We start from the raw sequence: 16288 nt of genomic DNA, 5'->3' as shown, positions 1-16288 counted from the left end.
ATTATGATGTGTGTGTGTGTGTTAGGTATTTGAAGAAACATGAAATCTTTTATCACCTTATTCATGGAAAGTCAGATTTCTTTCTATTTCTTATTATATAATGCATTTCTCAGAAATGTAAAATATCTAATCTTTAGACAACAAAATAATTTACTGTCAATTCTTGGTACTTATAGCTCTATACAACCAATTCAATCAGGTAACAGTCTTTGGTTTCCCCCACCAATAACACCAGAGTAATTCAGACTTTTTGCAGATGTCTATGTCATTGTTTATTTCTTTGTTAAAGAAACCCTTTGGAAATTAATTCTGTAACAGGTAATTTTTATTGTATTTTCATTTTTGGGGGGGTCACACCCAGCGATGCATAGGGGTTACTCCTGGCTCATGCACTCAGGAATTAATCCTGAATGCTTGGTTACCATATGGGATGCCGGGAATCGAACCTGGGTTGGCTATGTGCAAGGCAAATGCCCTACCCGCTTTGCTATTGCTCCAGCCCCTGCATTTTCATTTTAGATGCTAATCTTTGCACCTAATTATAATATGCTTCTTTTCAGAGTCTTAAGAAGACTCCCCCTAAATTTCTTGGATTTGAAAGTTTATCATTTGACATTGAATAGTTCTTTGGTGAGATTAAACAGTTTTTCCTGTATGGCTAACAAATCTCTATAACTGATATAAGTAGGCTAGATAAATGATATAAAGGTCTAACACCATGAGTTTTTTTAGCCTTTTAAGAAATAGAAAAAGCTAGCTGCCAAAAGGCATGGAGATGAACATTCTGAAAAGATTGCTGAATCATTAGCGTAAAGCTGTTTAGCATGTAGAGTAGGTGTTCCTTTATTTTCAAGGCTAATTTTTTTAATATTTTATGTTATAATTACCTTTTCATTATATTTTAAACGATATGCATGTATTTACCTTCATAAAAGTTCTTTTTATCTGCTTAGTCTATAGAATTAAATTATTTAAGTATAGGGGTTTGTGAAATTCTTTTGATATTTCATCATTAGTTTTCCTTTCCAAATTTTATTTGAAATGGGAACATTTTTGGGCTGGAGATATAGTATAGCAGGTAAGATGTTTGCCTTACATGCAGCCAACCTGGGTTCAATTCCTGGAATCCCAGATGGTGCCTCCAGCGGGACAGGAGTGATTCTTGAGCACAGAGCCAGAAGTAATCCCTGAGCATTGCTGGGTGTTGGCTCCAAAACAAAACAAAATAAACACAAAGAAATGGGAACATTTTCTAAAAGATGAGGAAACCATATGGGAGATAAGAGATAAGTTGTATAAGTTAAACATATCTGTTATAAATATATTAATTAAATATATGTTATAAATATACTAATAGATACATTGCTAATTTTAATAGAATTACAATTAATATATTTTATGAATTTCACTATAAATATAGAAAGGATGATATTAAAAGGGTATATAATAATTTGAAATTTGTTAATAAGATATACAAAGCTATAAGAAACATAGCTTAACAAATATATAATAACTTAAAAAATAATATAATAAATATCACATGCTATAACAAATCATAAATATTAATAGAAGAAAGTGTTAGAAAGAAATACACCAACAGCAGAAATTACCTGGATACAATACAAATCAATTCATTATCTTTTTTCTGTTTTCCAAAGTCTTTGACAACATGTATTTATATCTTGGGATACTTTTGTGGGGGTGGTTTAGGTTTGGGCCACACCTGCTGTGATCAGGGTTTATCTCCTGGAGGTACTCTGGGAATTGGGATTGAAACTGCCAGTGTGCTAGGCGAGCAATTTAAACAGCCATACTGCTCCCCCCCTCCAAATTAGGGAAACTTTACACAGTACTCCAGATACTTTGACTCCAGAAGTAGCATATCCATATTTTAATCTGATCCAGTTAAGGTCTTATAAGGAACCTGAGTATTTAATGTCTGTAATCTGATACTTTTCTCCTTCTCTCCCCTGTGGCTAAAAAATTCTTTAAAGAATGATGACAAGGAGGGATTGGGGTAAAAGGGGCATACCATTTCACTGTATTTTAGTTGAAGTAATTAAAATTAGATGCCTTTTTTCATAGATACTATTGTGCCCTAATTATTAACTCTGTAGTCTACAAGAGTTCATTTTCTAAAATCATAATTGAGTCCTTATTTTAAAATATCTTTTGAAGCTTTATATATGCCTTCTTGTTCTAATTGATAAACCCCAGTAATTTTGAAAATACAATTATTTGAAAATTTTAATTTAAGCAAAACACATTTTAATATTATATATCTTACATCTGAATAATTTGACAGAGCAATTAAAAATATTCCTAAGTACTTTCATTTTATATTAATTTAAACTTACTCTAACATAGGTCACTTAATGGTTGTAATTATTTTTGTTGCTTTTTCACCTTGAATGGAATAAATATATACGTAGTTATAAAATTGTAAGATGAAATACTGGCCTCTTTGAAGGGAAATAAAAATGATAGAGCTGCAAGGAAGATGAATAGTTAATCATGGAGGAGGAGAAAAACTAGCTCATTACTTTGACTAGAGGCAGCTGGGGAAGTGACGTCCTGTAGCATTTGCTGTTCTAGAAAGTACAGAGACACGTAGTGAAAATGGGAGGATCTAGAAGGAGGCCGTCTTCTGTGTAGTGTATATTTATCTGTAAGTGAGCTGCTGGGGAAGGAATTGAATACGGAGACTCTGTCTGCTTGCTTACTGTTTAAAGACAGCAGAGCCGAATTGCTGATTTGCTTTAACTTTTAAAATACCCAGCTGGGTTTAATTTCTTAGAATTGTTGTCTTGCTAAGACTGGGGACGCTGTTTTCTTTCACAAAGGGAAATCTAAGTTCATTTCAAGGCAGTCGAAATGGGGAAAGACTATTATTCCATTTTGGGAATTGAGAAAGGAGCTGCAGATGAAGATATTAAAAAGGCTTACCGAAAACAAGCCCTCAGATTTCATCCGGACAAGAACAAATCTCCTCAGGCAGAGGAAAAATTTAAAGAGGTCGCAGAAGCTTATGAAGTATTGAGTGATCCTAAAAAGAGAGAGATATATGATCAGTTTGGGGAGGAAGGTAAGCTGTATAGATATGATTTCTGTCTCAAGCTCGCGCTCGCGCTCTTGTCGCTCTCACTCTCTCTGGCTATCATTACATTAAATTCTCATATGTCAATAGTAAAAAACAAAAAAAAATGGATATAAACAAGATTTCATCACTCACGTGAAATAAATATTACATTGCTGTGTATGAAATGCACTAGTTTTCTCTGTTTTGGATTTTGACATTTTGTAATATACATAGTGTACCATTAGATGATGTTATCCTTGCATATATTTAAGAGAAACTGAATTCCCATATACTTGAATAAATTGTATTTAAAGAGTCTTATGCAACTTGTTTTTTTTAAATGAATTTTCTGCTGAAATCAATGAAGAGACTTCAGTGATTTAAAAATCTTAAGATTGGTAGTGCAAATTCTGGATAGTTTATATTTTATTAAGGAAAACAAAGTAAGTTTTTTTGCCTTTTTTTTTATAGCAAATCTAGTTTTAGATTAAACAAGACGGAATCATCTCTAAAAAGCAGAGGCCCAGACATTTAGCTGTAGTTGTTTTTGGCATTTTGCCTGGGGAGGAAAGAATTTTCCTGATGTCATAAAATACCAGAACAAGTTTTTAACTTAATTGTAAACAGTAATTATGTGCCAAGAAAATGAGATCTCAGAAATACAGTTTTTGACCTAAAATGGCCACCTCGTTAGAAAAATGATTAATCTACTTTTGGATAACATTATTTCTTTGAAAAATTTGCTAATTATAGGGACAGCTGACAACATCCTTTCCTTCTCATTGGCATATTTTTGTTTTTTAACTTTATGATTAGAAACCTGATGAAGAAAGCCAATCTACACTTTAATCCTTCAGTTTACATTTAAGTTTGCCTATCATTTTCATATGAATGCAGCTGTAAAGACTTTTAAATAGCTAATTAATGACAATAGTAAAAAATGCTTTAATTCTTTTCGGTTGTAGAATTTTCAACTTCTTTGTCATTGAAGTTTGTCACATTGAATATAAAATTATTTTAAGATGTTGTTAGGGTTGTTAGGGTTTAGGTATACAGATTTATAGATCAGTAATTTAAATTTACTACATAAAGCATGTCACCAGTGATCAAGTTTTCATCCATTCCCATATACTTGACCCTTTTGGTCCAATTTATCCTATCTGCTTCCTCCAAGTTTTAAAATCACGACTAAGTTATTTTATTACTAAGCGGTTCTCTCTAAATTTTGTCTCTTCAATCATAGTTGTTATTAAAACTTATCTCTTCGGTTTATTGCATTAGTATTAAAATTTTCTTGTCAGAAAACATATCTTAAAATAAAGTGAGGTAACAATTGATTATGCTCAGAAAAAAAAGTGACATTTGTTAGAATTTTTTTCTTTTTAATCCGAGTTTCAAAAAACTGTAATTTTTGTTGCTAAATTGAATACTATGAAGACCTTCAGTGTCAAATTCTTGCTAATAATGAAAAATTCAAACAACCGGCTGTAAAATTCTGCATGTTCCTTCTAAATTTGTACTACAAAATAGTGTGATTTGATTAATTTCACTAGTGAAGTCAGTATCTGACACACCGCTACCAATATACTAATCTTTCTGAATAAGTTAAGAAAACCATTAAACATGAAGCTATACTTTATATCCCCTTAAAGAGTGTACACACACACACACACACACACACACACACTTATACTAAATCATTATGTTAACATCACCTGTGACTAAACTTTAGGATTCTTTGTTTAAGGATATTTGTCTTCAGTATTTTCAAATAACCAAATGATACATTTATATTGTTTTTCTTGAGTTATGTTAATATTTCTCTGGCTTGATTATTTTATTTTCACTATTATTAGTGGGGAAATTTTTTTATAAGCCAAAGCAGATCAACTGTATACCCTGCATTGTTTTTGGTCTTTACTCAGATTATTGATAGAAATCATAGGTAGTACTGAGGGGAGAATAAGTAATTTAAAGCATTGAAATATATTATTCAGAAATATTTGCTAGCTACCTGAAAGTAGAGCAAAGTGAAATTTAATAATAATTTAGAAATTGTGTTTTCATACTGAAAAATATGTTTACTGCACTTTGTTTGGAATTAATCAATTATTTTTTAAAACTCCCTATAGGTAAACTTTGAAAATGTGTAAAGCATTCTTTCTTTACTTATCATTAATCTGTTTGTGCTTGCAGACCTGGTTCGATACCCCTATGGATTTCTCCAATAGTGGCAAAACACTCAATTTTATGACTGTGGAGCCATTAGTAATTCACCTGATAAATATTCTCCCTAATCATTACAGTTTTAAGAACTGAGACATGGGAATAAGTATTCATGAGTCAAGAAGTATATATGTTGATAAGTATATGTGCTAAACTCATGATTAGGTACAAAGAAAACCAGTAACCAAGTTGTTTTGGAAATCCCTTGTATCCTTAATTTTAAACGATGGGGTTTTAAAAGTTGATTAAAAACAGAAATATTTTAAATTCACAATTTGACCCAGCAGTTCCACTCCTAGGAATCTTTCAAGGAGAAAGAAAAATATCCCAGTCTATACAAAGATGACATAATAGCATTATTTGTAATGACCCAAACTAGAAACAACAAAAAGTACCGGGCTGGAGCAATAGCACAGCGGGTAGGGCGTTTGCCTTGCAAGCGACCAACATGGCCGACCCGAGTTCGATTCCTCCACCCCTCTCGGAGAGCCCAGCAAGCTACCGAGAGTATCTCGCCCGCAGGCAGAGCCTGGCAAGCTCCCCGTGATGTATTCAATATGCCAGACACAGTAACAACAAAGTCTCCAATGGAGACTTTACTGGGCCTTTACCTTTACCATCATTTGGTGAATTAATAAAATACATCATGGTACTTATGTACACACAAACATGTGCAGTGGTTTAATTTTAGGACATATTGTTTTAAAAACTTATTTTTAAAAATAGAAAATTTTTCTTCATAGTTGAGTCATTTAAGAAACCAAGTCATACAGAACTATAAAAAGTTTGAAATTGGATTTTTAACATTCCTTTTCTTTATGCTTTTTATTTTTTTTGCTTTTTTTTGGGTCACACCCAGCAATGCTCAGGAGTTACTCCTGGCTTTGCACTCAGGATTACTCCTGGCAGTACTCAGGGGACCATACAGGATGCCAGGGGTCCAACCCAGGTTGACCGTGTACAAGACAACCGCCCTACCTGCTGTGCTATCGCTCCGGCTCCCTCTTTATGCTTTTTAAAAAATAAAATAATTTATTCTCCATAGCCTTTTAAACTAATTTTACTGAAAGGGAGTATTTCTATGACTAAAGTTGTATTTTGTAAAATCTTTATACTAGTTTGTTTACTTCTTTAATCTGTGAATTTAGTAAACTGGATCTCTGTTTACTGAGTATCTCTAAAAATAAGTAAATTGGATTTTTGTGAATCAAACTAAATTTAAAGAATTTCTGTAATTTTTTGGGTTTGTTTTTGTGCTTTGGCCCTAGCTCTTGAGGGCTACTTCAAACTCATTGCTCAGTGGTTGTTCCCAACAGCGTCTGGAGGACTATGTAGTTCTGGGGATCAAACCGAGGTATCCTGCATACAACACCAGGGCTCCAGTCTGTTGAGTTATTTCTCTAAGTCTTGTTCCAAATCTAGCCCTCTAATTTTGTCTTTGAAGTCCTAATTCTTTTCCAATTTTAGTCAACCAGTCGTAGTCATGTATAGTATCCCAAATGCTTATTTTTGGAATTTCACAATGGTTGGCTACATATTTTACACAATACATGCCTGCATATTTTATGTTGTACCTCATGCAAATGCTAGGCAATGCAAGGGATACTTGCATAATAATGTTGCAATGGTGTGAATTTTGATAATCTTTTATTCCTCAGACTTTATTGTAACCTTGTTGTTTATCTGAGCTATGTAGTTGACTAGTGTCAGAGAAACCTCTAGCCTGTACTGCAAGCTTTTTGGTCAACTTTAACAAATTATTTCACATGAAAGTATGAATTCTGTGCATGAATACTTCAAAAAACTCTAATTCTTACTGAGTTACTATCATTTTAGCAGAGAAAAGAAAGAATTTTAGTTCAAAGCCAGACTTATGGTATAATAACTTAAAATTTTATTTTTTTTTGCATGAATCCATTAGGAATCCAAGACATTTAGATTTTTGTCTTATAGCAGGTTAGATTAAGCAAGCCAATGTACTCAATTTATTAATACTCTGCTAAATTACTCTGTTTATGGGATAAAAGATGAAATAATTGAAACAGGTTGAGTCACATTGGTCATGGCCTTGAGTTACCTACATGTTCAATTATTTTGGAGAATATATCGCTAGCTTTGTTTTTTGTTAACAATTGGGGTTATTGTTGTATCTCTAAAATTTGAACTGCATGTTAAATGTTCTTGTGCTGCTTATACTTGTTATTCTAAATGCTAAACTCCTAATTGCTAAATGGATTATAATTCAACATATATATTTTGACAGTCTTAAAATTGTATTTCTCCTGATCTCTCCAGATTTTATTCTGGAAGGTAAACAGCACTGCTTGTTTCATTAGTCAGGAATTGCCCATAAGACTTATTCTGAAACTTTCCTGATACAGAAATGATAAAATATATTGTCATTGCTGATCCCTTAAAAAATTGCTATAGGTTTTAGTGGTACCTTTTTTTGGTATGTGGTGAAAAATGCTATTTCAAATATGTAGTCTAGTGTGAGCTACATATTTCTTAGTTGAGTCTTAGAGCAAAGGGTCAACAGGTCAACACTATCTTGGTGTCTGAATAGACAGAAATAACCAGTCCAAAGTTCTTGCATTTCTAGAGGGGATATATTTTTTTATTTCAGTCTTCTTTTTATAAACCATTGAAATTAATGCCGTCACATGGTCTGCTTAGATAAAGTTTTATTATTGAGGATAGGGATAATAATTTTAGCATCATTAGGACACTTCTGTGTACTGGAGAGATTGCTTAATGAGCTAGAGTGGATGCTTCAGTTGCTGGAGGCCTGTGTTTGATTCTGGCACTGCTCAAAATGAAAAACAAAAATTTATTAAAATAATTTTTTACTATTGGCTTTTATTATTATATTTCCCCTCTTCTTTGCTACAAAATGTTTGATTGTAATTCTTTTTGTTTGTACCTCCCCAGCAGTGCTGGTGGTTGCCAGGGCAAGACCCAGCAGTGCTTGGCAGCCCTTGTATTTCTGAGAATCAAATCCACAACCTGGTACATGTAAGCATGTATTCTAGCCCTTTGAGCCATCTTCTTTGTAACAGATGATCCAAATAAAACTAGACAATATGACCGTGGTATTACATATTGTTGATGATGGTGCTTGTTGATTATAATGACACTTAAAGATTTAGGTATTGGATTTCAGTTTCACATTGGTTAATGATCTTCACTAACATTTTCCAAACACTTATATTCTTGCATTTTAGAAAGTTAAATGAGTTATTTATGAGATAAGAGAATTCTGATTTTTATTGGTCTTATTGTGGAAGAAGATTCAGGAATAAATTACTAAACAAGGAATTTTTAGATGAAAAATTTTAAAGCAAAAACTTAACATAAGATGTAATGATCAGAAGTTTTATAGCTGTTTAGTAAGTAAAGGGCATTTATCATAATACTAACTTGTAAGTTAGCCAAAGTTTATTAGGAATAAAATTTTTGAAAGCTTAACTGTGAAGACCATAGCAAGCTTTTGTTCTAATCATACTTATCTCTTCTTTCAGGGCTAAAAGGAGGAGCAGGAGGTACTGATGGACAAGGAGGTACCTTTCGTTACACATTTCATGGCGATCCTCATGCCACGTTCGCAGCATTTTTTGGAGGTTCCAATCCCTTTGAAATTTTCTTTGGGAGACGGATGGCTGGTGGTAGAGATGCTGATGAAATGGAAGTAGATGGAGATCCTTTTAGTGCTTTTGGATTCAACATGAATGGCTATCCAAGAGACAGAAATTCTGTGGGACCTTCCCGTCTGAAACAAGATCCTCCAGTTACTCATGAACTAAGAGTATCGCTTGAAGAAATATATAGTGGTTGTACTAAACGAATGAAGATTTCTCGAAGAAAACTAAATCCTGATGGAAGGAGTTTCAGAACTGAAGACAAAATTCTTACCATTGAGATTAAAAAGGGATGGAAAGAAGGCACCAAAATTACTTTTCCAAGGGAAGGAGATGAAACACCAACTAGTATTCCAGCAGACATTGTTTTTATCATTAAAGATAAAGATCATCCAACATTTAAAAGGGATGGATCAAATATAGTTTATAATGCCAGAATTAGTTTACGAGAGGTAAGTTAGTAGGACCTAGGTTTCTGAAATTAAAAATATAGCTAATCTTAGGGAATTTATCTTAAGTGGCAGCTAATATTTAATGCTTAGTATACATTATTTAAAAAATTCCCATAAGAATCCTCTAAAGGAGTACTAATAGTATGCCTCTGGATAAGATTATATTTTATAAGTTTATTTATCTGTACTAATAACTTAAATGCCAATTTTTTTTTTTAAGTAGGAGTACTGCTATTTATTCAGCCACTGATTAGCTGATTGAATTGGGCATGAACTCCACCTTACTTTTTTTTTCTCATAGTTTTTATTTATTTATTTTTCTTCTTTTATTTATTGAATCACTGTGGGAAAAGTTACTAAGCTTTCAGATTTAAGTCTTGGTCATACAATGATCAACACCTCCTTTCACCAGTACTCATTTTTCACCACCAAGAACCCCAATATGCCCCCCTTCCCAACCCTCCCAATGCCTGTGAGGCAGATGATTTGCACTTAACTCTTCTCTTCATTGATACATTCATTATTTTGACAAAAGAAGCACCATTATTGTTTAGAATTTCCCCCACAACAATCAGAATTGCTGAAAAGGCATTGTGAAATACTTTGTTTTCTATAGCTGGTTATGAGAATCATATAATGATTTTGGATTTCTGCAAAGATCCAGATAATTATGAGATTGGTTTCTGTGCATCTGGTGTTATGAAATGCCAATTTTTTGGGGCCAGACCTAACCTTGCTGGGGGAAAGGAGAGCTGCCATGTAGTGTCGTGGCTGCAATATGCATGCGTTGCATCTCCTCAGTCCTTAAATGTCAATTTTAAATGCTAATCAGATTATGTACTATCAGGGTTAAGCTACCACTACTTTTTGTTCTTGTATAAGATTTTAAAGAACCAGGGCTCATGGGTTGGAGCAATAGTACAGCAGGTAGGGTGCCACCTTACCTGCTCTCGACCTGGGATCAATCCCTGACACCCCATATGGTTCCCCCAACCAACCCTGTCAGGAGTAATCCTTGAGCACAGAGCCAGAAGTAAGTCCTGAGCAACGCCAGGTGTGGCCCCAAATACAAATAAACAAAAACCAAAACCATGTTATAATCTCTTTGCTATAATCAATCCCCATAGAAGATTTTTTTTCAAAATTGTTATTTGAAATAATTATGTAACAAAAAGATATTAAAATATAAAATAATTTTAAAGGGCAATGCTTTAATACATAAGGTCTCTATTTTTAGGCACTATTTCTGAAATTGGATTGTAATCCTTCATATAGGCTCATGTTAATTCTCTACTAAAAATTCTTAAGTGACTTTATGTAATTCCATTATAAACTCTAAACTCTTTAACTTAAAAGGTCATTATATCTAATTTCCACCCATAAATATATAAGATTTTTCCTAAGGGTGCTCTGTTATCTTGTATGCCTTTGTGTCATTGCCTGAGATCAATCTTTCTCATTTTGTCTCAGTGACTGCATTAGGTCCAAAAGTATAGTTCAACACTCAGTACTGTCAGACACTAAGGGGGTAAGTCAGTATGTTCTTTCTGTCACAAAAAACTTCTACACGCAAATCTCTGCTAATGTTATACCCTTAATTAGGTTTGGGGAGATAGTTCAAAGGACTGAAATGAATGTTTTGTATGCTGCATCTTTGGCCTGATCTTTGAGTACCACCAGGAATAGCCCATGAACACTATTCACTGGATGTGGTCCAAAAAAAAAAAATCAAAATAAGATGTATACTTTGTTTTGTTTTTTTGCTTTGGGTCACACCCTGCAGTGCTCAGGAGCTATTCCTGGCTCTGAGCTCAGTAATTACACCTGGTGAGCTCGAGGGACCATATGGGATATCGGGGATCGAATCTGGGTTGGCTGCATGTAAGGCAAGCAGCCTTCCCACTGTACTATCTTTCCTGCCCCAAAACATATACTTTAGTGTAATAACTGTAGCACTGTAGCACTATCCTCCCGTTGTTCATCAATTTGCTCGAGCAGGCCCAGTAACATCTCCATTGTGAGACTTTGTGGTTACTGTGTTTGGCATATCAAATACCTCACGGGTAACTTGCCAGGCTTTGCTGTGAGGGATACTCGCGGTAATTTTTTTTTTTATATAAAATGTCAGATACTAACTAAATGTCAGATAATAACTAATTTGCTTTTTTATAAAATGTCAGATTATGCATATTCAGGAGGAATTTTTCTAATTTTTTTTCTTGTTTGTTTTGGGGCCACATGTGGCAATGCTCAGAGCTCATTCCTGACTCTTCATTCAAGGATAACTAGGCAAGGCTCAGGGGACCATATAGGGTGCCAGGGATCACACCCAGATTAGCCACTGAATGCAAGGCCAATGCCCTATCTGCTATTCTCTTACTCTGAAACCTTACTAATGATTTTCTAATAGTAAAAGCTTTTAATTATTATATTCTTTTGTATGATAAATTATTTTTTTTTGGTTGGGCACTATATTTTGATCAGATTTTCCCACCACCATTCAAGCCTGATTTTCAGGGACAAATGCTAGATCATTTACTTTCCATTGATCACTTTGCATATCAGGAAATGTCATGCGGTCACATAAGCATAAGCGGCCACGCAGTTCGGAAAATAGTCCTGGTACCCACATGCCAGAACCATGCTTGTAGAAGCTCATGGTCACCGGGATTCCATCCGAAGAAGGCGGGGAGATAGCACCTACCCTATCTGGGACCTCCCAGTAATATTGGCTTTGTCTGGGGCGCGGAGAATTCTCTAGGAGTTGTGGGGCCCTCCAGCCAGTTTTCTTCTTCGCTGCTGTGTGCTCTGTATGATAAAATTTTATCCCAGTGGTATCATCCTTTATATCTGGTGATATTTTTGTTTAGGTTTTTTAAATTTTTAAGTTTATTAATTTTTTCTGATCTATTTTAGGCATTGTGTGGCTGCTCAATTAATGTGCCAACAATGGATGGAAAAAGCATACCTATGTCAATAAATGATATTGTGAAGCCTGGAATGAGGAGAAGAATTATTGGATATGGACTGCCATTTCCCAAAAATCCTGACCAACGTGGTGACCTTCTAGTAGAATTTGAGGTTGTCTTCCCAGATACTATATCCTCATCATCCAAAGAAGTACTTAGGAAACATCTTCCTGCCTCATAGATTGAAAATCTTTGTTACCCATATTTTGATAAGGCACTGAAAATATAAAAAGACTGGCAGTTTACTGATGTAGATGTGAATTCTGTATAAAGATGTATAAATTATTTTGAGAGATCATTCAATTGCATGAATAGAAATGGGTCAGATAAACAGGCAGGAGTGATTTTTACAGTTTAGAGATGAAGGGAAAAAGCATTCATTGTATTTTATTTCTCCTAAATCAAAAATTTTAATATCTGCTTACATGTAAATTTTTTTGTGGAGTTTGTAGATATATTTCTAATAAAGTACTAGACTCTCCAGGTACTTTATTTCTTGTATCTTTGCATTATTAGTATGATTGGTTCATATTTATAAAGCAAATTTAGATTCTTGGGGCCCAAGTGGTAGTACAGCAGATAGGGCATTTGCCTTGCATGCGGTCAACCTGGATTCAATCCCTGGTATCCCATTTGGTCCCCCAAGTACTGCCAGGAATAGTTACTGAGTGCAGAGCCGGGAGTAATTCCTGACTATTGCCCCTCCAAACTTAATTATACCAAAAATATAATACCTATTTCTAGAGAAGATATCCCAGTCATTTGGAAGGTTAACTATTATTTTAGTCACCATCTTAAATGCTGCTCTAGGACTGGTTCCATTAAATGATATCTTGATGCATATGTTTTACCATTTTGATTTTTAAAGTATGTGGTTCTATTTCTTAATGACTTATTTGTTATGCTCTTAAGACAGACCCTTTCTTGATAAAAATGAAATTAATAGCAACTTGTCTCCTGTGGAAATTCCAATTACCTGAATTACTGGTATTTTAGAAATAGACTGTTTTTAAAATGCCAATGTACTTTTATGCAAGTTTACTATATATCTTGGACTTAATAAATTATCTTATTGTCCACTAGTTTAATTTGTTTAATACGTAAAGCGTTTGGGAAAATATTGCTACTCTGAATTAATTTTCCAATTTATATTCTTCTATAACTTATGGTATCTGTATTTTATGTAATTTCTCTAAAAAGAATGAACTGCCACTCTGGTGTTAAACCAAAATATGGAGAAAATAAACACTAGCTGCTGCTTATGAATGATATTGCTACTACTTGTGCATATGAATGCTTTACTTTTTCATAAGTATAAGTTGTATTTCTTAGATGTTTTAATTTTAAAAATATATTTACATTAAAATGGGTTTACTTTCTGTTTTATAACTATAATACGAATGATATTTTGAAAGAACATTGTTGGTTTAAAAGCAATCTTTGGGATGATATATAAAGTTATACCAAATCCTGCCTCCTTTTAGCAGAATATGAAGTCTGAAAATTAATAAATAATAAATAGGTTGTAATTGACATGGACTTTATAGAAGTTTTATTGAGCTATAATTCATGTACTATGAAGATTTCCAGAAAGTCTACAATTCAGTGGTTTAGTATATTCAGAGTTAAGCAACCATCACCACTTTCTAAGTCCTGAGCATTTCATCATCTTAAATGAAACTCTTATATTCTTTTGGACTCTGCAGTCCTCAGTTTCTGGCAAACACTAACATACTATCTGTATGTTAGTTTCTGTATGGGTTTCTCTGTTCTGGATATTTTATATTAATGGGATTAAATATGTTGCGCACTTTTTTTCTGGCTGGACCTCTTTCACTTTACAAGGTTTCAAGGTTTTTCCATGTTATTTATAACATTTTATTGAGTGAATATACTACATGTGTTTATCCATTAGTTGATGGGTACTTATTTCCACTTTTTGGCTCTTGTGAATAACACTGATATAAACATTTTTGCAAGTATTTATGTGGATGTAACCAAATATCTCATATGTTTGAGAATGGAATTGTTGGGAATAACCATGTATACTTTAATTACAGACGGAAAATCCCTGAGAATTCAGGCAATGATGCTTATCATTGCATAATTCATGAATGATTTCTTTATAACATTGTTTCTCGGAATGACATTTGCTGGTCATTCAATTTGTGTTGATTGAGCCACATTCAAGTGTGAGCCATCCAGGCGTCAACATGTTAAGGGTGTGGAGAGAAAATATAGGGGTTAATGCACTTGCCTTGCATGCTGCTGGCCCCAGTTTATCCTCAGTATCACATATGGTCCCCAGAGTACTACCAAGAGTGATCCTTAAGCATAGAGCCAAGGAGTAAGGCCTGGTTATTGGCAGGTGTACATCCTCCACCCTTTCTCTACCCTCCTTCCCTGCAATAACTCCTTGGGAAAGTAGGAATAGCATATTTTTTTTCTAAAGGAACAACTGAAATGCATCAGTTAGATGAATATGTTCTCTGCTCGAAGTTTTGGGTTTGGGGGAGATCATACCTGTTGGTAATGGGGGTTATTTCTAGCTGTGTGCAGAGGCCTGCTCTTGGCAGTACTCAGGGGCCATGCAGTGCTTGGGCTCAAACATGGGGCTCCTGCATGCCAAGTGTAATCTCAGCCCATTAACTGTTTGGTTTCTAGTTTATTTAATTTTTGTTTTGTTTTTATTTTGTGGCCACATCCAGTGCTCACTCCTGGCTCTGTGATCAGAGATCATTCTTGGCTTTGTCAAGAACACATGCCATGCCAGAGATCTAACCCAGGTCTACCATATGCAAGGCAAGTGGCTGGTTTCTATTTTAAACTCACTGTTATTTTTTGCATTTTATTTTTGTAAGTCTAATTTCTATTTTTAATGACTTTTAAAGTTTTTTTGTCAATAAAATTCACAAAAATCCCAACAATTCTTATTTATACATATGGCACTTTTATGGATTCTTAACAATATGTGGAGTTCAAAACATAATGCACTTTTACAATAAGTGACACTTCACTTGTCCAGCATCAGCAGTTAGAAATATAGTCAACTCTTTTCTCTCGAGTATTATATAATTTATAATTATGAAAATTATTATTTTTCATAATAATTTTATCTCTATTCTAACCTGACCCTCTGCTTCCATTCCCTACACTTATTCAGACTTCATAAAATGTTAGTCTATTTCTTCCTGAAATTCTTTCTTAGTCTGACCATTCTCTATACACAACAGAACCATAAAATCTCAAATTTTCCTTAGTTTGAGAAGCTTGTTACTAGTAAAATGTTGCTGTTCTATGTGACCATGTAGAGCAATTTAATATCTAAGATATAGATTTTATATTAATTTTTTTATTGAATCAGTGATATACACAGTTACAAGATTGTTCATGATTGGGTTTCAGTCCTATAATGTTCCAACACCTATCCCTTCACCAGTATACATTTCCCACCACCAATGTCCCCAGTTTCTGCCCCTTTCCCCTCCTCTGTGGCAGTCACATTCCTCTCTCTGTCTCTCTCTCCTTTGGGCATTATGTTTGAAATACAGGTTCTGAAAGATTATCATGCATATCTCTTTATTTACTTTCAACACTCAGTTCTTGTACAGAGTGATCATTTCTAACTATTATTGTCATCTCCCCCGCCCCCCACACACACTTTTTGCTAGCTTCCAACCATTGACCAATCCTCCTGCCCCTATTTTTCCTGGTCTTGGATATTAGTCTCATACTATTTTTTTTATATTCCACTAATGAGTTTTTATTAAAATTTTTTTGATTAAGCAGTTTCTCCCAAGTTAAAGGATTTATAGATATAAAGGAATAATTGTTGTTAATGCCCCAAATTTATTTTAAAACAATTTTATATCCTAAAAATTCTGCAGACTCTACATAGGATAATTGCTGAGATCCATAGGCCTA

At 34.0% G+C, this 16288-nt stretch overlaps 1 protein-coding gene across 3 annotated transcripts in view; it reads left to right on the top strand.

The window, feature by feature from the left end:
* Positions 1-14179, top strand: part of DNAJB4 (DnaJ heat shock protein family (Hsp40) member B4) — a 45236-nt gene extending 31057 nt beyond the window's left edge. For 2 of the 3 annotated variants that reach the window (XM_056123769.1, XM_056123770.1), the window contains 2 exons: positions 8827-9395; positions 12312-14179. In XM_056123769.1, the coding sequence (XP_055979744.1) occupies positions 8961-9395; positions 12312-12545 (669 nt within the window). In that variant the 5' untranslated portion in view covers positions 8827-8960 and the 3' untranslated portion in view covers positions 12546-14179. Of the gene's footprint in view, positions 1-2843; positions 3086-8826; positions 9396-12311 lie in introns of all 3 variants that reach the window. The other variant, XM_056123768.1, reaches the window with a different exon arrangement.
* The last annotated feature ends 2109 nt before the right edge of the window (positions 14180-16288 follow it).

Source organism: Sorex fumeus, unplaced genomic scaffold (assembly GCF_029834395.1).
Source record: "Sorex fumeus unplaced genomic scaffold, SorFum_2.1 ptg000047l, whole genome shotgun sequence".
NCBI lineage: Eukaryota > Metazoa > Chordata > Mammalia > Eulipotyphla > Soricidae > Sorex > Sorex fumeus.
Note: the sequence above shows the minus strand (reverse complement) of the source record. Positions and strands in the feature narration are given on the sequence as shown.